At 42.1% G+C, this 16268-nt stretch overlaps 1 protein-coding gene across 1 annotated transcript in view; it reads right to left on the reverse strand.

Annotated features, from left to right (window-relative positions):
• The window catches only part of gabrb1 (gamma-aminobutyric acid type A receptor subunit beta1), a 28102-nt gene extending 13014 nt beyond the window's left edge, over positions 1–15088 (reverse strand). The window contains exons 1-5 of the mRNA XM_027023581.3: positions 14354–15088; positions 14168–14259; positions 13913–13980; positions 5017–5237; positions 3309–3391 (exon numbers count right to left, since the gene is read on the reverse strand). Of these exons, the coding sequence (XP_026879382.1) occupies positions 3309–3391; positions 5017–5237; positions 13913–13980; positions 14168–14259; positions 14354–14445 (556 nt within the window). The 5' untranslated portion in view covers positions 14446–15088. The remainder of the gene's footprint in view (positions 1–3308; positions 3392–5016; positions 5238–13912; positions 13981–14167; positions 14260–14353) is intronic.
• Between the last annotated feature and the right edge of the window lie 1180 nt (positions 15089–16268).

Here is a 16268-nt window from a genome sequence, read left to right on the forward strand (position 1 = left end):
GTCAATTATGGCTCTTATTTAAAGAAGGAGGGCAGCAAATGTCGTACCTGCTGGTTTTAGCCCTTGCTCAGTGACTAAAATGGGTCTTTCCAGATATTGTACCAAAGGAGAAAGAACTTTGATGAAGAAGTTGATTGGCAAAGGGAAAACATATAAAGAAGTGCATAAAATAATTGGCTGCTCAGCTAAAATGATCTCAAATGCTTTAAAATGGCAAACAAAACCCAAAACACGTGGTAGGAAAAAAAATACTACCATTCGCGTAGATCATAGAATAACAAGAATGGCAAAGAAACATCCAATGATCAGCTCCAGGGAAATCAAAGAAGATATTCAGTTACCTGTGAGTACTGCAACAATCAGAAGATGCCTACGTGAAGCCAAACTATTTGCAAGAAACCCTCGTAAAGTACCATTGCTGAAAAAAAGATGTGGTGAAAAGATTACAGTTTGCCAAAGTTGGCCATTGACTGGCCATAGAGAAGTGGCACAACATTCAATGGACAGATGAGAGCAAGATTGTTCTTATCGGGTCTAATGGCCACAGACAGTTTGTGAGACGACCTATAAACACTGAATTCAAGCCACAGTACACCGTGAAGACTGTAAAACATGGAGGTGCGAGCATAATGGTTTGGGGATGTTTCTCATACTTTGGAGTCGGTCCCATTTATTGCATGCCAGGCACCATGGACCAGTATGAATATATCAAAATACTGGAAGAGGTCATATTGGCTTATGCTGAAGAAGACATGCCCTTGAAATGGGTGATTCAGCAGGACAACGACCCCAAAACACACCAGCAAACTGGCAACATCCTGGTTCCAGACCAACAAGATTGATGTTATGAAGTGGCCAGCCCAATCCCCAGACCCCAATCCGATTGAGAATTTGTGAAGTGACATCAAAAATGCTGTTTTTGATGCAAAACCCAAGAATGCAGAAGAACTGTGGAATGTAGTCCAGTCAGCTTGGGCTAGAATATCTGTTCGCAGTTGTCAGATGTTAGTTGACTCCATGCCACACAGATGTAAAGCAGTTATCAGAAATAAAGGTTATACAACTAAATATTAGTTCATTGATCAACAGAAAAGCTAAATCTATAAACAACTTTCAGTTTATATGGTAAATATTCAAGTTTGTAAATGAAAATGAAGACATTGCTTTTTTTTTTTTTGAACAGTCCATTATTCTTTTTTCTTCATTTTCAGTTTAAAAATTTATATTTCGTTCATTTTTTCATTTGGAATTGAATGTGCAGTGCTCCCAGTGCCTTTGTGTATATGGAAATAAATACTACTATGAGGATTGAGCTTCTTCTCAGTTCTTTTAAAAACACACTGCTATTATTTTGCACATAATTGTATCTTTCAAAATTCAAAATGACAACGGACACATTCCAAGAGGTTTATCTCAATGAGGTCTTGACATTGAAGTGCGATTTTGCATATGTAATACAAAACTCACCAATATTTTGCCACATTTAATAACTTCAAAAGTACCAGTACTGTCCAGTAGTGGACAATAGCTAAACACTATGAATAGTTTTTAAAAGATGAGAGAATCAGAACTTTGAAAAGTTCTGTGTTTTAGATGCTATTCCAAAAACATTTTTAAAGTAGTATTTAACAGCCTATGTCTTACTATGTTGGACATTGTAAATTATTCTTTGGAAACAGGCATTTTTCCCCACACACACTTAAAAACAGCAGTTGTAAGACCTTTATTGAAGAAACACCTTGATTCTTCAGTTTTTAGCAATTACAGATCAATCGCTAACCTTCCATTTTTGAGTACAACTGTCTTCTCACAGTTTAATGATTTCTTACATTAGCACAACATCCATGAAAAATTCCAGTCTGGCCTCAGTGCAAATTACAGCACTGAAACAGCATTAGTGAAAGTAGTAAATGAGAATACATGCTCATGGAGTTTCAGTGCTGATGCTTATGGATTTGGTACAATGATTCTTACACAGCTTGAGAACATGGTTGGTCTTTATGGAACTGTATTAAACTGGATTTCTACATATTTAACTGTAAGACATTATTTTGTAAGTATATGTGAACATGCCTCAGACAAACTATTCTCTGTGGTGTGCCACAAGGCTATGTACTTGGGATAATTTTATTATCTTTGTACATGTTGCCATTAGGTTAGATTACTAAGAAGCATGGAATCTATTTTCATAGTTATGCAAATGATACACAATTTGAGCACCAGACAAATATAGATAAATTGGTAATCTGCCCAAATTGTTAGCTGAATGAACAGCAATTTACAACTTAATGTAGACAAGACAGAAATAATTGTAATTGGTAGCAATGCACAGGGAAGACTTAGAAATCTGGCTGTATAGACAAAAAAGGTTTGCAGTTCTAGACGTCAAGGTAACTTTAAACCACATTTTAATTATATAACTGAAACTGCAACCTATCATTGAAGGAATATATGACAAGTGAGAGCATATCTCTGTCTGCAAGGTGGTATGGAACTGATCCATGCGTTCCTTTGTGCTGAGCACCCTAATGCACTGTTCACAGCACTTCATGCAAACTGTAGCAGCAAGAAAATTCACAGACAATAAAACAAGATCATATTAGACCAGTTTTACTCCACCGGCTTCCTGTTTTCTTTAGAATTGACAATAACATTTTATTACTTGTTTTTAAATCTCTTAATGGTTTCACTCCTTCATTCATTTCTGAATACCTGACAGACTATGTTCCAAATCACATCTTAAAATTTCTAGTGCTAGCCTTCTCCATATTCTACATATGAAACTTAAAACAGCAGAGAGGCATTGTTCCATTTAAATCAAAGAAAGGTTCCTGTACACAGCATCAGTATTAAGTATGCACTAAAGAGCTGGAATACTCCACCAATAAATATTTGTCAGATTCCTTCTGTCACTGATTCTAATAGAACAGCTGAAAATTTATTTTACCATTTCCTTTACCATTGAACAATTTTATTTATTTCCCTTATTTTTTACTGGTATATTACTTTTATTTTAGTTGTATTTTTATGCATTGCATATTGCTTCTATGTACCTTTTTCTTGCACATTTTAATTATTATTAATGCATTAATGCATTGCTCTTATTTGTTGTTATTTTATTATGTCTGCATTATTTCTGGATTACCTTTATTCAATGTATGAAATGTGTTTTATTATTATTATTATTATATAAAAAAGCTTTTGTAGGTCATAGAATATGTATGTGACAATGTTCTGTAGAGTATCACATCATTATAATGAGGATAACTGTAAAATCATACTTCCAATAAACATTAAACAGGACTCACAGCTTTCGATCTCCAGGGTGCAGTTCTGCTCATCCAGAGGGTATCTACGCAGATCCATCATGCAGGCTGCCGTTATAGTTATCCTATGCAGCAACAATCAGTTAATACAAACGCAATTCAGAAACGGCAGCCCTCCGCAAAATATAAGATTAAATCAAAGAAAGGTTCCTGCACAGAACATCAGTATTAAAGCTAGCACAGATGCTGCACTGTGTTGAAAAGGTACAGATAAAACTTTTTTTTTATCTGTACCTTTTCGGGGAGGGGGGGGGGGGGGGGCTTGTATGCAGGTCAGCCATGATGCTTCTTACTGAACAAATGGGGAGCAGAGTGGAAGAGGCTGACACCATGCAGTGATCAGTATATCTAACAGATAACATATCTACTTCTGTTTATGACTGTACAACAAAACCTGGCATAATAAGGGTAAACAATAATAACATTAAAAGTAAGTATAGATACATAGATGCACTGTGCAATAATGCCGGGTAATATGTTGAGCATTTTGACATAAATATTACCTCAGGTACCGCTTGGTTCTTGCGACAGACAAAATCATAATTATACACTCACCCCTCAAAGCCCCCCCCCCCCGAAGCTTTCATTCTTTCTCACGGTGCTGTGCTTTCAAGCTCCCTCCCTCGCTTTCCTCTTCCCATAATTGCCTTCACACTGCCCCAGTCATGGCTTCCACCATGCTCCGGTCTCAAGTTGGATCTTAATTATCGCTTGCTTTAATTAATGTTGCTTCACACACACACAGCCCTTTCAGTGAGTGACTTCCGGACTTTGTAGCACCTTATGATACATCTGGAGTCCCAGATGCATTTTGGGTACAATGCTGTCCTTCCTCTTTGTCCTTCCTCACAGAGGCAAAGCATGCACGCACGCACACGCACACGCACATACACACACACACACACTCCAGCTTTGACACACACTGTATTCACAAGTATTGATTTACTCAGTAATCACAAACATTTATAGACAGAGCACTTGAACACACACACATTCCACATTAGACTGACAATGTCCACACTTCTAAGACCCAAATAGTGCACTAGATCTTAATTATACAGCAGAGAGAGAGAGAGAAAGCTATCTCTGCAAAGCTTTCTAAGGTATATGGTGAACTGTGAGCTGAACAGAGAACAAGTGAGAAGTCTGTAGGCTGCCCCGTGGGAAAGAAATACCTGCAGTGAGAAAGTAGTTTGGTCTCCCAGTGCAGATATTTTAAGATATTTTTCTTCTTCTATCTAGGAATGTCATATATTCATAAAATATTTCAATTTGATCTTTTTCCCAAAAGTTTTTACTGTTGTACAAAAACAAGAACTCCACCCCAATTTTGAAAAATCCTCTTTTTCCTGTTCGGTTTGTTACCCACACTCATCTATCTGGCCATCGGTTGGCGTAGGTCTAGGGGAGGAGTACTTCTAAACATACTACATCAGTGCCTAGATAGGGCAAACACTGCCTCATCTTTCAGCACACAAGCTGACTCACACGAGACACTCGTTCCGCTCTGGGATTTCAACTCCAAAAAAGCAGCATCAGATTAGCCAGGGCCCAGAAGATGAGCCACATGCTAGTGCACACACATTGTCTGAAATCAAAAGTTTAGATGGAGGCTTATATCACCGCAACTGAAAATGAATGCCATGGAGACAAACAGTCAGCATGCGCGTCCAGCCCACACACCACACACCTGAGGCCATAAAGCACGGTTCCATCCGGATGCAGGCGGATCATGCGGTTCTTGACTGTCACCCCATGAACGAACGATTTTTTGTCATTTATGAAGTAAGTGTCAGGCACCCAGAGCTGATCAGCCACACGGTTATCCAGTGTCAGGTTCAGGGGAATCCCTGTGTAGGACAGGCGCTTATCACGCCACGATTGCTGGAAATACATGGTGATGGTATAGTCCTGTAACACAGAGACACTTTAATTACCTAGGATACACTCTTTAACAACCAGCAGGTCACAGGCAAACACAGCAATGTATAAAAAAATTAACCAAGTGTTTTATATGCACTATATAAATATCACATATAATCTTCCAATTGTATTTATCAGATACTAATAAACCTTACAATTCACATAACACCATAATCTAAGAACATAAAATGTCAACAACAAGGCCTGTTTAAATTAAATTAAATTAAAATCACAGATATTAGGCACCTTGATAAATTTAAAATTTAAAGTGATATTTTCATGCAACAAAAAAGATTTAAGATTTTGTCCCCTTAATATTTTTGTCCTGCAACATATAGATACACTGTCCTGCAACATATAGATACACTGTCCTGCAACATATAGATACACTGTCCTGCAACATATAGATACACTGTCCTGCAACATATAGATACACTGTCCGTGTGGATGTGGCATCTTTCATCTTTGCTTTAGACAAGAGCATTCCCTTTGCTGCATTTAGAAATATTTAGAGCTAAAAGCAGTAACACTTAGCGTGCAAATTTGTTTTTGCTTTTCATTTCCCATGATTTAAGCAGCTACAGAGAAGCGACATCCTCTCTCTTCCTCTAGCTCTCTCTCCATCTCTCTCTCTTCCTCTAGCTCTCTCTCCATCTCTCTCTCTTCCTCTAGCTCTCCCTCCATCTCTCTCTCTCTGCATCTATCTTTCTGTCTCTCCTCATCTGTGCATTTTGTTTTTGGCTCTCCTCTAAAGAACTATCCATACAATAATTCACTACCTGCTAATTTCTCTAAGACAAGTAACTGAATGTTTGAAACAGATTTAAGGAGACGGGCTGAAATGCCACATTCAGTCCGTTTCTCATTTGAATAAGAGGTGGTCACCTGCTAAACTAACACATAATTAACAGGAGTGTAGAGACAACACACACAGGCTCAACAGAGGCTTTGCAGTGGCTGAGAAACACTTGAATAAAGAAGCAAATTAACTACCACTTAAATACCCTTAACCTCCCATAGGACACACCGGCGAAGGATTTACAGCGGCCATAGGATATGGACATGAAAAATAAGACAAAAGATTACCTATTTAAACCCACTGAAAAGCAAGTTTATCCTGGCTAAAGTAAACAATGTAAAACAGGTAATACAAGTAAAACAAATTCTGCAAACAGAATTGGGTTTTTTTGGTGTACAAATTTACACATCACACTTAATGTCAAACACAATTTGTGGTGCCCTAGGATCAAATGCAGGCTTTCGGTGCATACTCCCTGGTCTAAAACATGTCCTTTAGTACGTGTCTGGCTCACATTTCCCCATATAGCTTTCCCTGCAGTTCACAGTGTGCAAGCCAGGTGCACTGGTAGGCAGCAAGCACAAGCTGTCTCATGATGTTTCACATCTTGATAGGAGGAGCTGTCTGTTCAGACCTTCTTATGTCATTTAACTTCCCACATGGCAGCAGTGTGGGAGAATCACAATGGCACACAAAGACAGAAGCAAAACAACTGGTGCTCATTAGTCCCACCACAGTTATGCTGCACTTAGCCAACTATCCAGGCTAGTTTAATATGTCCTGTCCTTGAGTTTAAAGGCACATAATATCAACACTTTAATTAAGATTTGCATAAAATCTGTATGTTTTCCAGAGATGATCAAATCAAACACAAGATTTAAAATGGGATATGAGAAGTGTGATTTGAACATTCCAGCCACTAGCCTAGGGGCTTCTCGCGTCTTTTTAACGGTCTACAGTGTGAGAATATTCCATTTCAGGGTGATAGCTATTTTGAGCAGAATGGCTTTATGTATAATCCTATTGTTTAAAGAGAAAGCTCCTCCTCTAAGTTTCATTCACAGTGCTCCAGAAAAGCGCGTTCCTAATCCAGGTCTCTGCAGTGCGGCAGCAGCCTCCCTTACCACCATCAACCTATGTAAGATACTTCATTTTATTTCAAATCAAAAAAGGGCAGAATAAAAAATGAATGGAGATCCTAGAGATCACTTGTATTGTCCAGCCAGGTGTCTCATCATGCATCTGAGGGAAGGGCCGTTTCTAAAAGCCCATGAAACATTTCAGAGAGCTGGTGCTCTCTGAAGAGGACTGATCCAGCAACGCCTCCTCATTTACCTTATCTGTGCTGCAGCACTTTGGTTAACATTCCCCTCACACATTCACACACACACACACACACACACACACACACACACACACACACACACACTCTCTCTCTCTCTCTCTCTCTCTCTCTCTCTCTCTCGCTCTCTCACACACACACACACGCACGCACACACGCACACACACACACACACAATGCATGCACTCATACACACACACATGCATGCATGCATGCACACTCACACCCACACCATTCAGGCTGGTTTGCACTTTATGAAGATGCTTATGTTAGCACTTCAGAGTATGCCTTGGGGAAACAAACTTTCTGCAAACTTTCTCATTTCTGTCACATCTCAAGTCATCTAGGGCACATGAGAATTACTCCTGCAGGACACTCATTTGACGCCTTGACAACGGCTGTGCTTGTTGACATGCTTAGATGACATAATGGAACCACATGTTTCCTATTAAGAACAACAAAGAACATATATAAAGTGCTCTCTCGTTGTGTAATGTTTATTTGTCATCCAGTAAATCCTGTAAACCCTAGTACTAAATATAATATGAGAGGTGTGAGAGTCTGCATGTTTGTGAAAGAGGGCAAGAAATAAGGCAAAGAGGGAAAGACAGACAGAGTGAGTGAGAAAGAGAGAGAGTGTGGGAGAGAGAGAGAGAAAGAGAGAAAGCCAGTGGGTGTGCCTCAGGTTTGCTTAGGACAAATGCCTCCCTCGGTCTATTATTAGAAGCAGCGGTTGCCCCTGACAACTGCTTAAAACCATCACTCCAGCACCTCAACTTCTTTACAGAGCACTCTGATACATGCACACACACACACACACACACACACACACACACACACACACACACAAATTCAAGGTAGGAACCATGCAAATAGCTGTCGCCCCTGCACTGCAGTGCTCTTTCCCATGACCTCATTTCTCTAGGCCCAGCATGCTGAAGAGACAGCACTCAGCTTCCAGAAGCACAAGTAGACTCACAAGGTACAGGCTCAGGAACGGCAAGAACACACGCTCAGGGAGAGAGGAGGACAAAGCAACACGGAGAAGGGAGCACTTGAAGCCCAGATGTCCCACATGGCCCAGTGCCACATCAAATACGCCCCCTGCACTCCTCATCTTCTACAGGCCTCAGACGAACCCATGTATTGAAGAGATTAAAAGATGCCCGAGAGGAGCTGCTGCAATGTACAGGCAAAGTCATTGCTAGGAGATTTGAGTCCAAGCCCAGAGACGACTGGGGTGGGGTGGGGAGAATTCTTTCAGTGGTCTTTTCGTGTATACAGGTCCACAGGACTTAGTGTGCACAGATGTAATGACCAACATAGGTTTAAAAAATAAACACACATTACACACACAAAAAGGAACGGTTAATATTGGCTGCTCAAATGACGCACTGGGATTTTAGAATGTGTTTGCATAAAGAGAAGGACAGAGAGAGAGAGAGAGACAGAGAGCGAGAGAGAGAGAGAGAGAGAGAGAGAGAGAGAGAGTGGGAGATTTTGATGAACACTGCAGAGAGGTGCAGTTCTCTTAAGGAAGAGCTGTAGACCAATGTAAACTCTGGGTAAATTAGGCTAAATTCATTCTAAGGAAAAATTCCTATTTACTCTCCAGGGCTTGGTATCTCTTAGTGCAGAACACCCTGAATACCTCATCACTGTGGCACACTGTTGCTTACAGCTTACAGGTTAAAAGTCTCAGTTTAAACATGAGATCTTTGCCTTTTAGAGAAATCATAACATGTCCAATGGTGGCTACCCTGTAATACTTGGTTGACAACCTATATGCACAATTGGGATACCTGTCTCATACCTGAACCACACATTCGCGTTCCTTAATCAGGCCTACACACTTACCTGAACTACTCATTCTCTTTCCTTAATCAGGCCTACATACTTAATTCTCTATTTTGGGGCCTCTCTTTGTACATACATAAAACTGTCCCATGTAGCCTTACAGTGCATTAGTATCTTCATGGTGCTCATGATGTGCATTTTGGTCATTTGGGGTCCTGTGAACCTAGCAGTGCACAATAGTGGGACAACTTGCACACTAAAACTGGAGTTTGATATAAATGAGGCAGCAGGTTGCATGGTGTTAATATTTTTGCGAAAGGTGAATCATAGCTCCACTTTAATCACCATATTTATACATACACAATACACAAACCACAAGTATTCTCATGCAACCTAATGATTAGTACAGCTGTTTAAAAGGTATGAGGAAAGTATTATGATGGATAATATTAAGCTCCACACTCTTCTATTTATATTCGGCTTCACTCAATTTGCACATAGATGTGACTGCACTTATATGCACAAAAACTGCAAGTGCATTTTGCATATGTCCTCATGTCCTTGTGACTGGTAGCAGTGATTTCACAGGTCATTGCTGTTGCCTTAGAGATTTTCAAAGCCCATTTTCCCTGCTCCACTTCTCCTCCAGGGCTCAACCACTAATTAAACATATCTTAATTCTATTGGAATTGTCAAACCCTCAAAAAAATACTCTTGACATTTATTTCTAGACTTTGCCAAGTCAAGTCAAATATATTTTTAGGAGCATTTTCCTGCTACAAATGGAAATGACATCCTTTTGGATGCATCTGGCTAGACAAGAGCAGTTACCATGTTCCTGAACACTCTAAGATCTTGTTGCTGCCATAGTTTCAGCCAGATGCACTGGTCACCATACAGGCCTAAGGCCATGTGTGTCACAGATGAGGTGAGAAACTCTGGATCACGCTGCTATTTTCTCCACATTTTCCTCCTACCATCACTAATACATTAATGGTGGTACCATGTGTACAAGAGAAGGAGAATATGTCCTGAAACTTTACAAACCTTAAAACCTTAAACTAACCTGGCTTTTCTCTTCTCAAGTCTTTCCTATAGCTCATATGGTCTCCCCTCCAAGGAAGCACCTGATGTGCTTTTTTGTCTACTACAGTGTTTGATACATTCTTCCATTTCCAATGTGCTACAGAGCTAAAACAACAGAATTTGTGCCCCAGGCCAATTTCAGACTGTGTTGCATATATATTCAAACAGGGTGATATGGTGTGAGTGCACTCTCATGGCATTGCATCCTGTGAAATAAACACTACTCTTGAATTTCAGTTGGGATGTAGCAATTTGTACAGTTCAAATTTGCATTTATTTCCTCATTTAGTCCAATACAGTATCGGCATCCACTAACAACACTGTGCCCTCTAACTGCAGTCCAATAATGTGTCCACTAATCTTTGTCTACAAACCTCAGTCCAGTACAGTGCCCACAATCCTCAGTCCATTACTGTGCCCGCTAACCTCAGTCCAGTACTGTGCCCGCTAACCTCAGTCCAGTACTGTGCCCGCTAACCTCAGTCCAGTACTGTGCCCACTAACCTCAGTCCAGTACAGTGCCCACAATCCTCAGTCCAGTACTGTGCCCACTAACCTCAGTCCAGTACTGTGCCCGCTAACCTCAGTCCAGTACTGTGCCCGCTAACCTCAGTCCAATACTGTGCCCACTAACCTCAGTCCAGTACAGTGCCCACAATCCTCAGTCCAGTACTGTGCCCGCTAACCTCAGTCCAGTACTGTGCCCGCTAACCTCAGTCCAATACTGTGCCCACAATCCTCAGTCCAGTACGGTGCCCACAATCCTCAGTCCAGTACTGTGCCCACTAACCTCAGTCCAGTACAGTGCCCACAATCCTCAGTCCAGTACAGTGCCCACAATCCTCAGTCCAGTACAGTGCCCGCTAACCTCAGTCCAGTACTGTGCTCACTAACCTCAGTCCAGTACTGTGCCCACTAACCTCAGTCCAGTACAGTGCCCACTAACCTCAGTCCAGTACTGTGCCCACTAACCTCAGTCCAGTACAGTGCCCACAATCCTCAGTCTATTACTGTGCTCACTAACTTCAGTCCAGTACTGTGCCCACTAACCTCAGTCCAGTACAGTGCCCACAATCCTCAGTCCAGTACTGTGCCCACTAACCTCAGTCCAGTACAGTGCCCACAATCCTCAGTCCAGTACTGTGCCCACTAACCTCAGTCCAGTACAGTGCCCACTAACCTCAGTCCAGTACTGTGCCCACTAACCTCAGTCCAGTACAGTGCCCGCTAATCTCAGTCCATTACTGTGCCCGCTAACCTCAGTCCAATACTGTGCCCACAATCCTCAGTCCAGTACAGTGCCCACAATCCTCAGTCCAGTACTGTGCCCGCTAACCTCAGTCCAGTACTGTGCCCACTAACCTCAGTCCAGTACAGTGCCCACAATCCTCAGTCCAGTACTGTGCCCGCTAACCTCAGTCCAGTACTGTGCCCGCTAACCTCAGTCTAATACTGTGCCCACAATCCTCAGTCCAGTACTGTGCCCGCTAACCTCAGTCCAGTACTGTGCCCGCTAACCTCAGTCCAATACTGTGCCCACTAACCTCAGTCCAGTACAGTGCCCACAATCCTCAGTCCAGTACTGTGCCCGCTAACCTCAGTCCAGTACTGTGCCCGCTAACCTCAGTCCAATACTGTGCCCGCTAACCTCAGTCCAGTACTGTGCCCGCTAACCTCAGTCCAATACTGTGCCCGCTAACCTCAGTCCAATACTGTGCCCACAATCCTCAGTCCAGTACTGTGCCCGCTAACCTCAGTCCAGTACGGTGCCCACAATCCTCAGTCCAGTACTGTGCCCGCTAACCTCAGTCCAGTACGGTGCCCACAATCCTCAGTCCAGTACTGTGCCCACTAACCTCAGTCCAGTACAGTGCCCACAATCCTCAGTCCAGTACTGTGCCCACTAACCTCAGTCCAGTACAGTGCCCACAATCCTCAGTCCAGTACAGTGCCCACAATCCTCAGTCCAGTACTGTGCCCACTAACCTCAGTCCAGTACAGTGCCCACAATCCTCAGTCCAGTACTGTGCCCACTAACCTCAGTCCAGTACAGTGCCCACAATCCTCAGTCCAGTACAGTGCCCACAATCCTCAGTCCAGTACAGTGCCCACAATCCTCAGTCCAGTACAGTGCCCACTAACCTCAGTCCAGTACAGTGCCCACAATCCTCAGTCCAGTACAGTGCCCACAATCCTCAGTCCAGTACAGTGCCCACAATCCTCAGTCCAGTACAGTGCCCACTAACCTCAGTCCAGTACAGTGCCCACAATCCTCAGTCCAGTACAGTGCCCACTAACCTCAGTCCAGTACAGTGCCCACAATCCTCAGTCCAGTACAGTGCCCACTAACCTCAGTCCAGTACAGTGCCCACAATCCTCAGTCCAGTACAGTGCCCACTAACCTCAGTCCAGTACAGTGCCCACAATCCTCAGTCCAGTACAGTGCCCACTAACCTCAGTCCAGTACAGTGCCCACAATCCTCAGTCCAGTACAGTGCCCACTAACCTCAGTCCAGTACAGTGCTCCCTAAGATCCTTCCAGTTCTGTGTTCCCTATTGATGGTGAGCTGCACTTGCTTTTCATTTTCACTGGTCCTCCATGCAAAGCCAGCATTTGCACTCAAACAGAACTAAATGTACCACCTCCTATCCTATCCTATCATAGGCCACTATCCATAATTCACTAAAAGGTCACAGGAAATGTGACTTCACATGAAAACAAAAGTGCACCTACAGGGGAGATGCATGTTAACTAAAGGATGTAACAAGAACACTTCAGTAAAACCTGCACATCTTTACTATGATCATCACAATTACTTTGTACTATTACTGTTAACTTATTGCAGATGTATATTAGTATGACTTGATCATGGTAAACCAAGGGCAATCATGTTAAAGTAAAACCAGTAAAAACCATATATACTATATTTCTATGTCTGTTAGAATCCATACTTGGGATTACATCAGTAATAGCAGGCATTAAACACACCACTACCACTATACATTTTAAATCATCATCATCAAGTATTCATTAACAAGAACTAATTATCTCAATACATTGTAGTGTTTGATATGCATTATTACCCCTAAGAGAGCACATGTGTATGTTTCTCAGAGGATGTATACGTGCGTGCGCGCGCGCGTGTGTGTGTGTGTGTGTGTGTGTGTGTGTGTGTGATTTTTTTGTGCAATCACAAAGATTTAAGCTTATGTAATTTTAGCCCTAAAACCACTCTAAAAAACACTAAAGCACAACATTCCAAAATGATTAAAGGATTATGTTTTTTTCTGTCCTATATCTCTGTATGTAATATCGACATATCTCCACAAGTAGAGTGTGTGTGTGAGTGAGAGAGAGAGAGAGAGAGAGAGAGAGAGAGAGAGAGAGAGAGCGAGAGAGAGAGAGAGAGAGAGAGAGAGAGAGAGAGAGAGAGAGAGAGAGAGAGATCCTGTCGTTAGAAATGCAGCAAGTTTTGAAACATTGCAGGTCTAATCTACAGACAGGACTTTGACAGCTCCCGTATTTTGCATAACCCCGTATTTTGCATAATCATGAACACACAGACATAGAAATAAACTTCAAATCAAAACATAGGCCGGCAGATATATGCAATATGCAGAGCCAACTGTGCTACTCACCATGTTCACCTCCGACACCATGTCGATACTGGAGATGTCAATACTCATCCCGACGTCAACCGGAGGACCTGCAAACGGCACATCGACGGAACAGTTTCGTGACAGGTAGATGCATTAAACATGTGACATCCATCATCCCTAGATCCCGCACGTTATCATAAAGACATATCAAGACGTGGTGCACACAGGACATTTTAGGGGTGCACACAGGACATTTTAGAGGTGCACACAAGTGCTGCAACCCAAGTTCATTACCTCCGAAATCCGGCCTGAGCCGAATATCATAGCCTTTCAGCAGTTTATCCACTGTGAGTTTGACGTACGACATGTTGCTGGGCTCGCTAACGCTGAAGAAAAGGAAAGTGATATTGGAGAAATTTTGGCAGAGTGCAGGCAGACAGATATGAACACCACGCCACATGCAAGCATGGCACGTCTTACCTGTGCGCAACCGGACTACGGCCAAGCGATAAAGCCATCACCACCGGGAGACACAAGATCCCCGCGCGCCAGTGGTCTCGAGTCGTCCACATTACTCTCGCCGAGAAGAGACAGACCTTGAAGCAATAAACTTAGTCTGAAGCAGTTCCGCAATTTCAGCAACGCATGCGCGACGATGTGACCAACATAAATATGCAAATGTCCCCAGACGCAAGATGTTCTATAGAAAAGCGAATGCGGGAGAGGTGTTCTTGTGTCTGCTGGGCTTTCCAGCGCCGATGACGCGGTTGCCGAGGTCGTGTGGACGCTGCTTGCAAAGCGTATCAGTATGCCGGTCAGATCCCATCGCCTCTGGCGCGGTGTGCTTGAACCGGTGAGCGAACGCTACAGCTTCTGGTGAGGGTTCTTGTCTCCCCCTGCAGCATGCGGAGAACCCTATAGTGAAGTCGTTCGATATTCTCCTCGTACAGCCTAAATCGTGCGCTTTGTCCAGTATACCTCACTGCATGCACGACCCGCGCAGAATACGCATTTTTGTTGTTGTCGTCGTTGCTGTCGGAGCGTCATCTGAACTTCCGAGACCTTTTTTGCATCGTCTCCGAATTCGTGCCGTCTCACGAATTCGCCCGAAAAAGAGTCGCACAAGCAGAGAAAAATCACTTTAATGACCCACATGAATGACGGATTAGGAGAGAAGGACACAGCACATGACGTGTGATGGCAGAAAAGTGCACGATAATAATATACAAGGTGGACTAAGTTGTTACCTTAAGCAGAGACGTATGTAAGCCAAGTAAGTTAAAAAAAAATCAAGTTACACGTCAAATCTGAAGGTCTTAAATAAGTCATATAAGTAAACCCTCTTTGGTGGTTGTCGATATAAGACAAACAATAAATATACCTGAGGACTTTTTTTAATTTAGGGCGTAGGTGTTTAGAGCTGATTTTGGCAGATTGTATTTTAGGTCCTGTATGCCAGCAATGTAGCCTTAGATCCTTATGTGAGCTATGCTAATGACTTCTGCTTCGGCAGAGTATCAGCTCTTTATAAAGGTTGACTAGCATGGATCATTTACTTCCTGAAAGGGAACCTGATAGTAAACAACGCTAAGCAGTTTCCCAGGTTGCTGTAATTACATGTTATAAGGTTTTTTTAGTTTTCCCAGTGAGGTGGGATCCATCGAGTTTAACAGGCAAGCATATTTTAAATGCATGTGAGCTTGTGAAAAACTATTTCTAGCATTTGTTGAACCCTCAGGCAAGGCATGCATACAAACACACACACACACACACACACACACACTTTAAGCTTGTTTGCACTTTATGAAGATGCTTATGTTAGCACTTCAGAGTATGCCTTGGGAAAACAAACCTGCAAACTTTCTCATTTCTGTCACATCTCAAGTCATGAGGGCACATGAGAATTTGCAGGACACTCATTTGACGCCTTGACAACAGCTGTGCTTGCTGGGTGAACAATGCTTAGATGGCATGAAACTCATGACACAATGACCTAAAAACACTAACAGGGAGCATTACATATATTATGAACCTTTATCTTTGAAGTTTCAATGAATGAAGTTTGAAAGTACTTCATTGCAATATAAGAATAACACTTTTCACTTTATTGACTGTAATAAAATATTTGTAGCAAGAATGAATTAGAAATGCAGCAATTTGCTTCAATATAATTTTTTTTAAATCTTTGCATTTAGTAACAACCACAGCAAAAACAAAACAAATTCCTGAAATTCCAAGGCTGCTATAATAGTTACAAAAAAAACCCATCAACAATATTTAAAGAGTAATTAGTCATACTGTACAGTACTATCAGGATTCTAGTCCTCCCAGTCTCCTGCATTTGCAGTTTACATTTGCTAACAAGCATTTACTGATACCAAAACTTTTAACGCAG

Source organism: Electrophorus electricus, chromosome 12 (assembly GCF_041902795.1).
Source record: "Electrophorus electricus isolate QZ-2024a chromosome 12, ASM4190279v1, whole genome shotgun sequence".
Taxonomy (NCBI): domain Eukaryota; kingdom Metazoa; phylum Chordata; class Actinopteri; order Gymnotiformes; family Gymnotidae; genus Electrophorus; species Electrophorus electricus.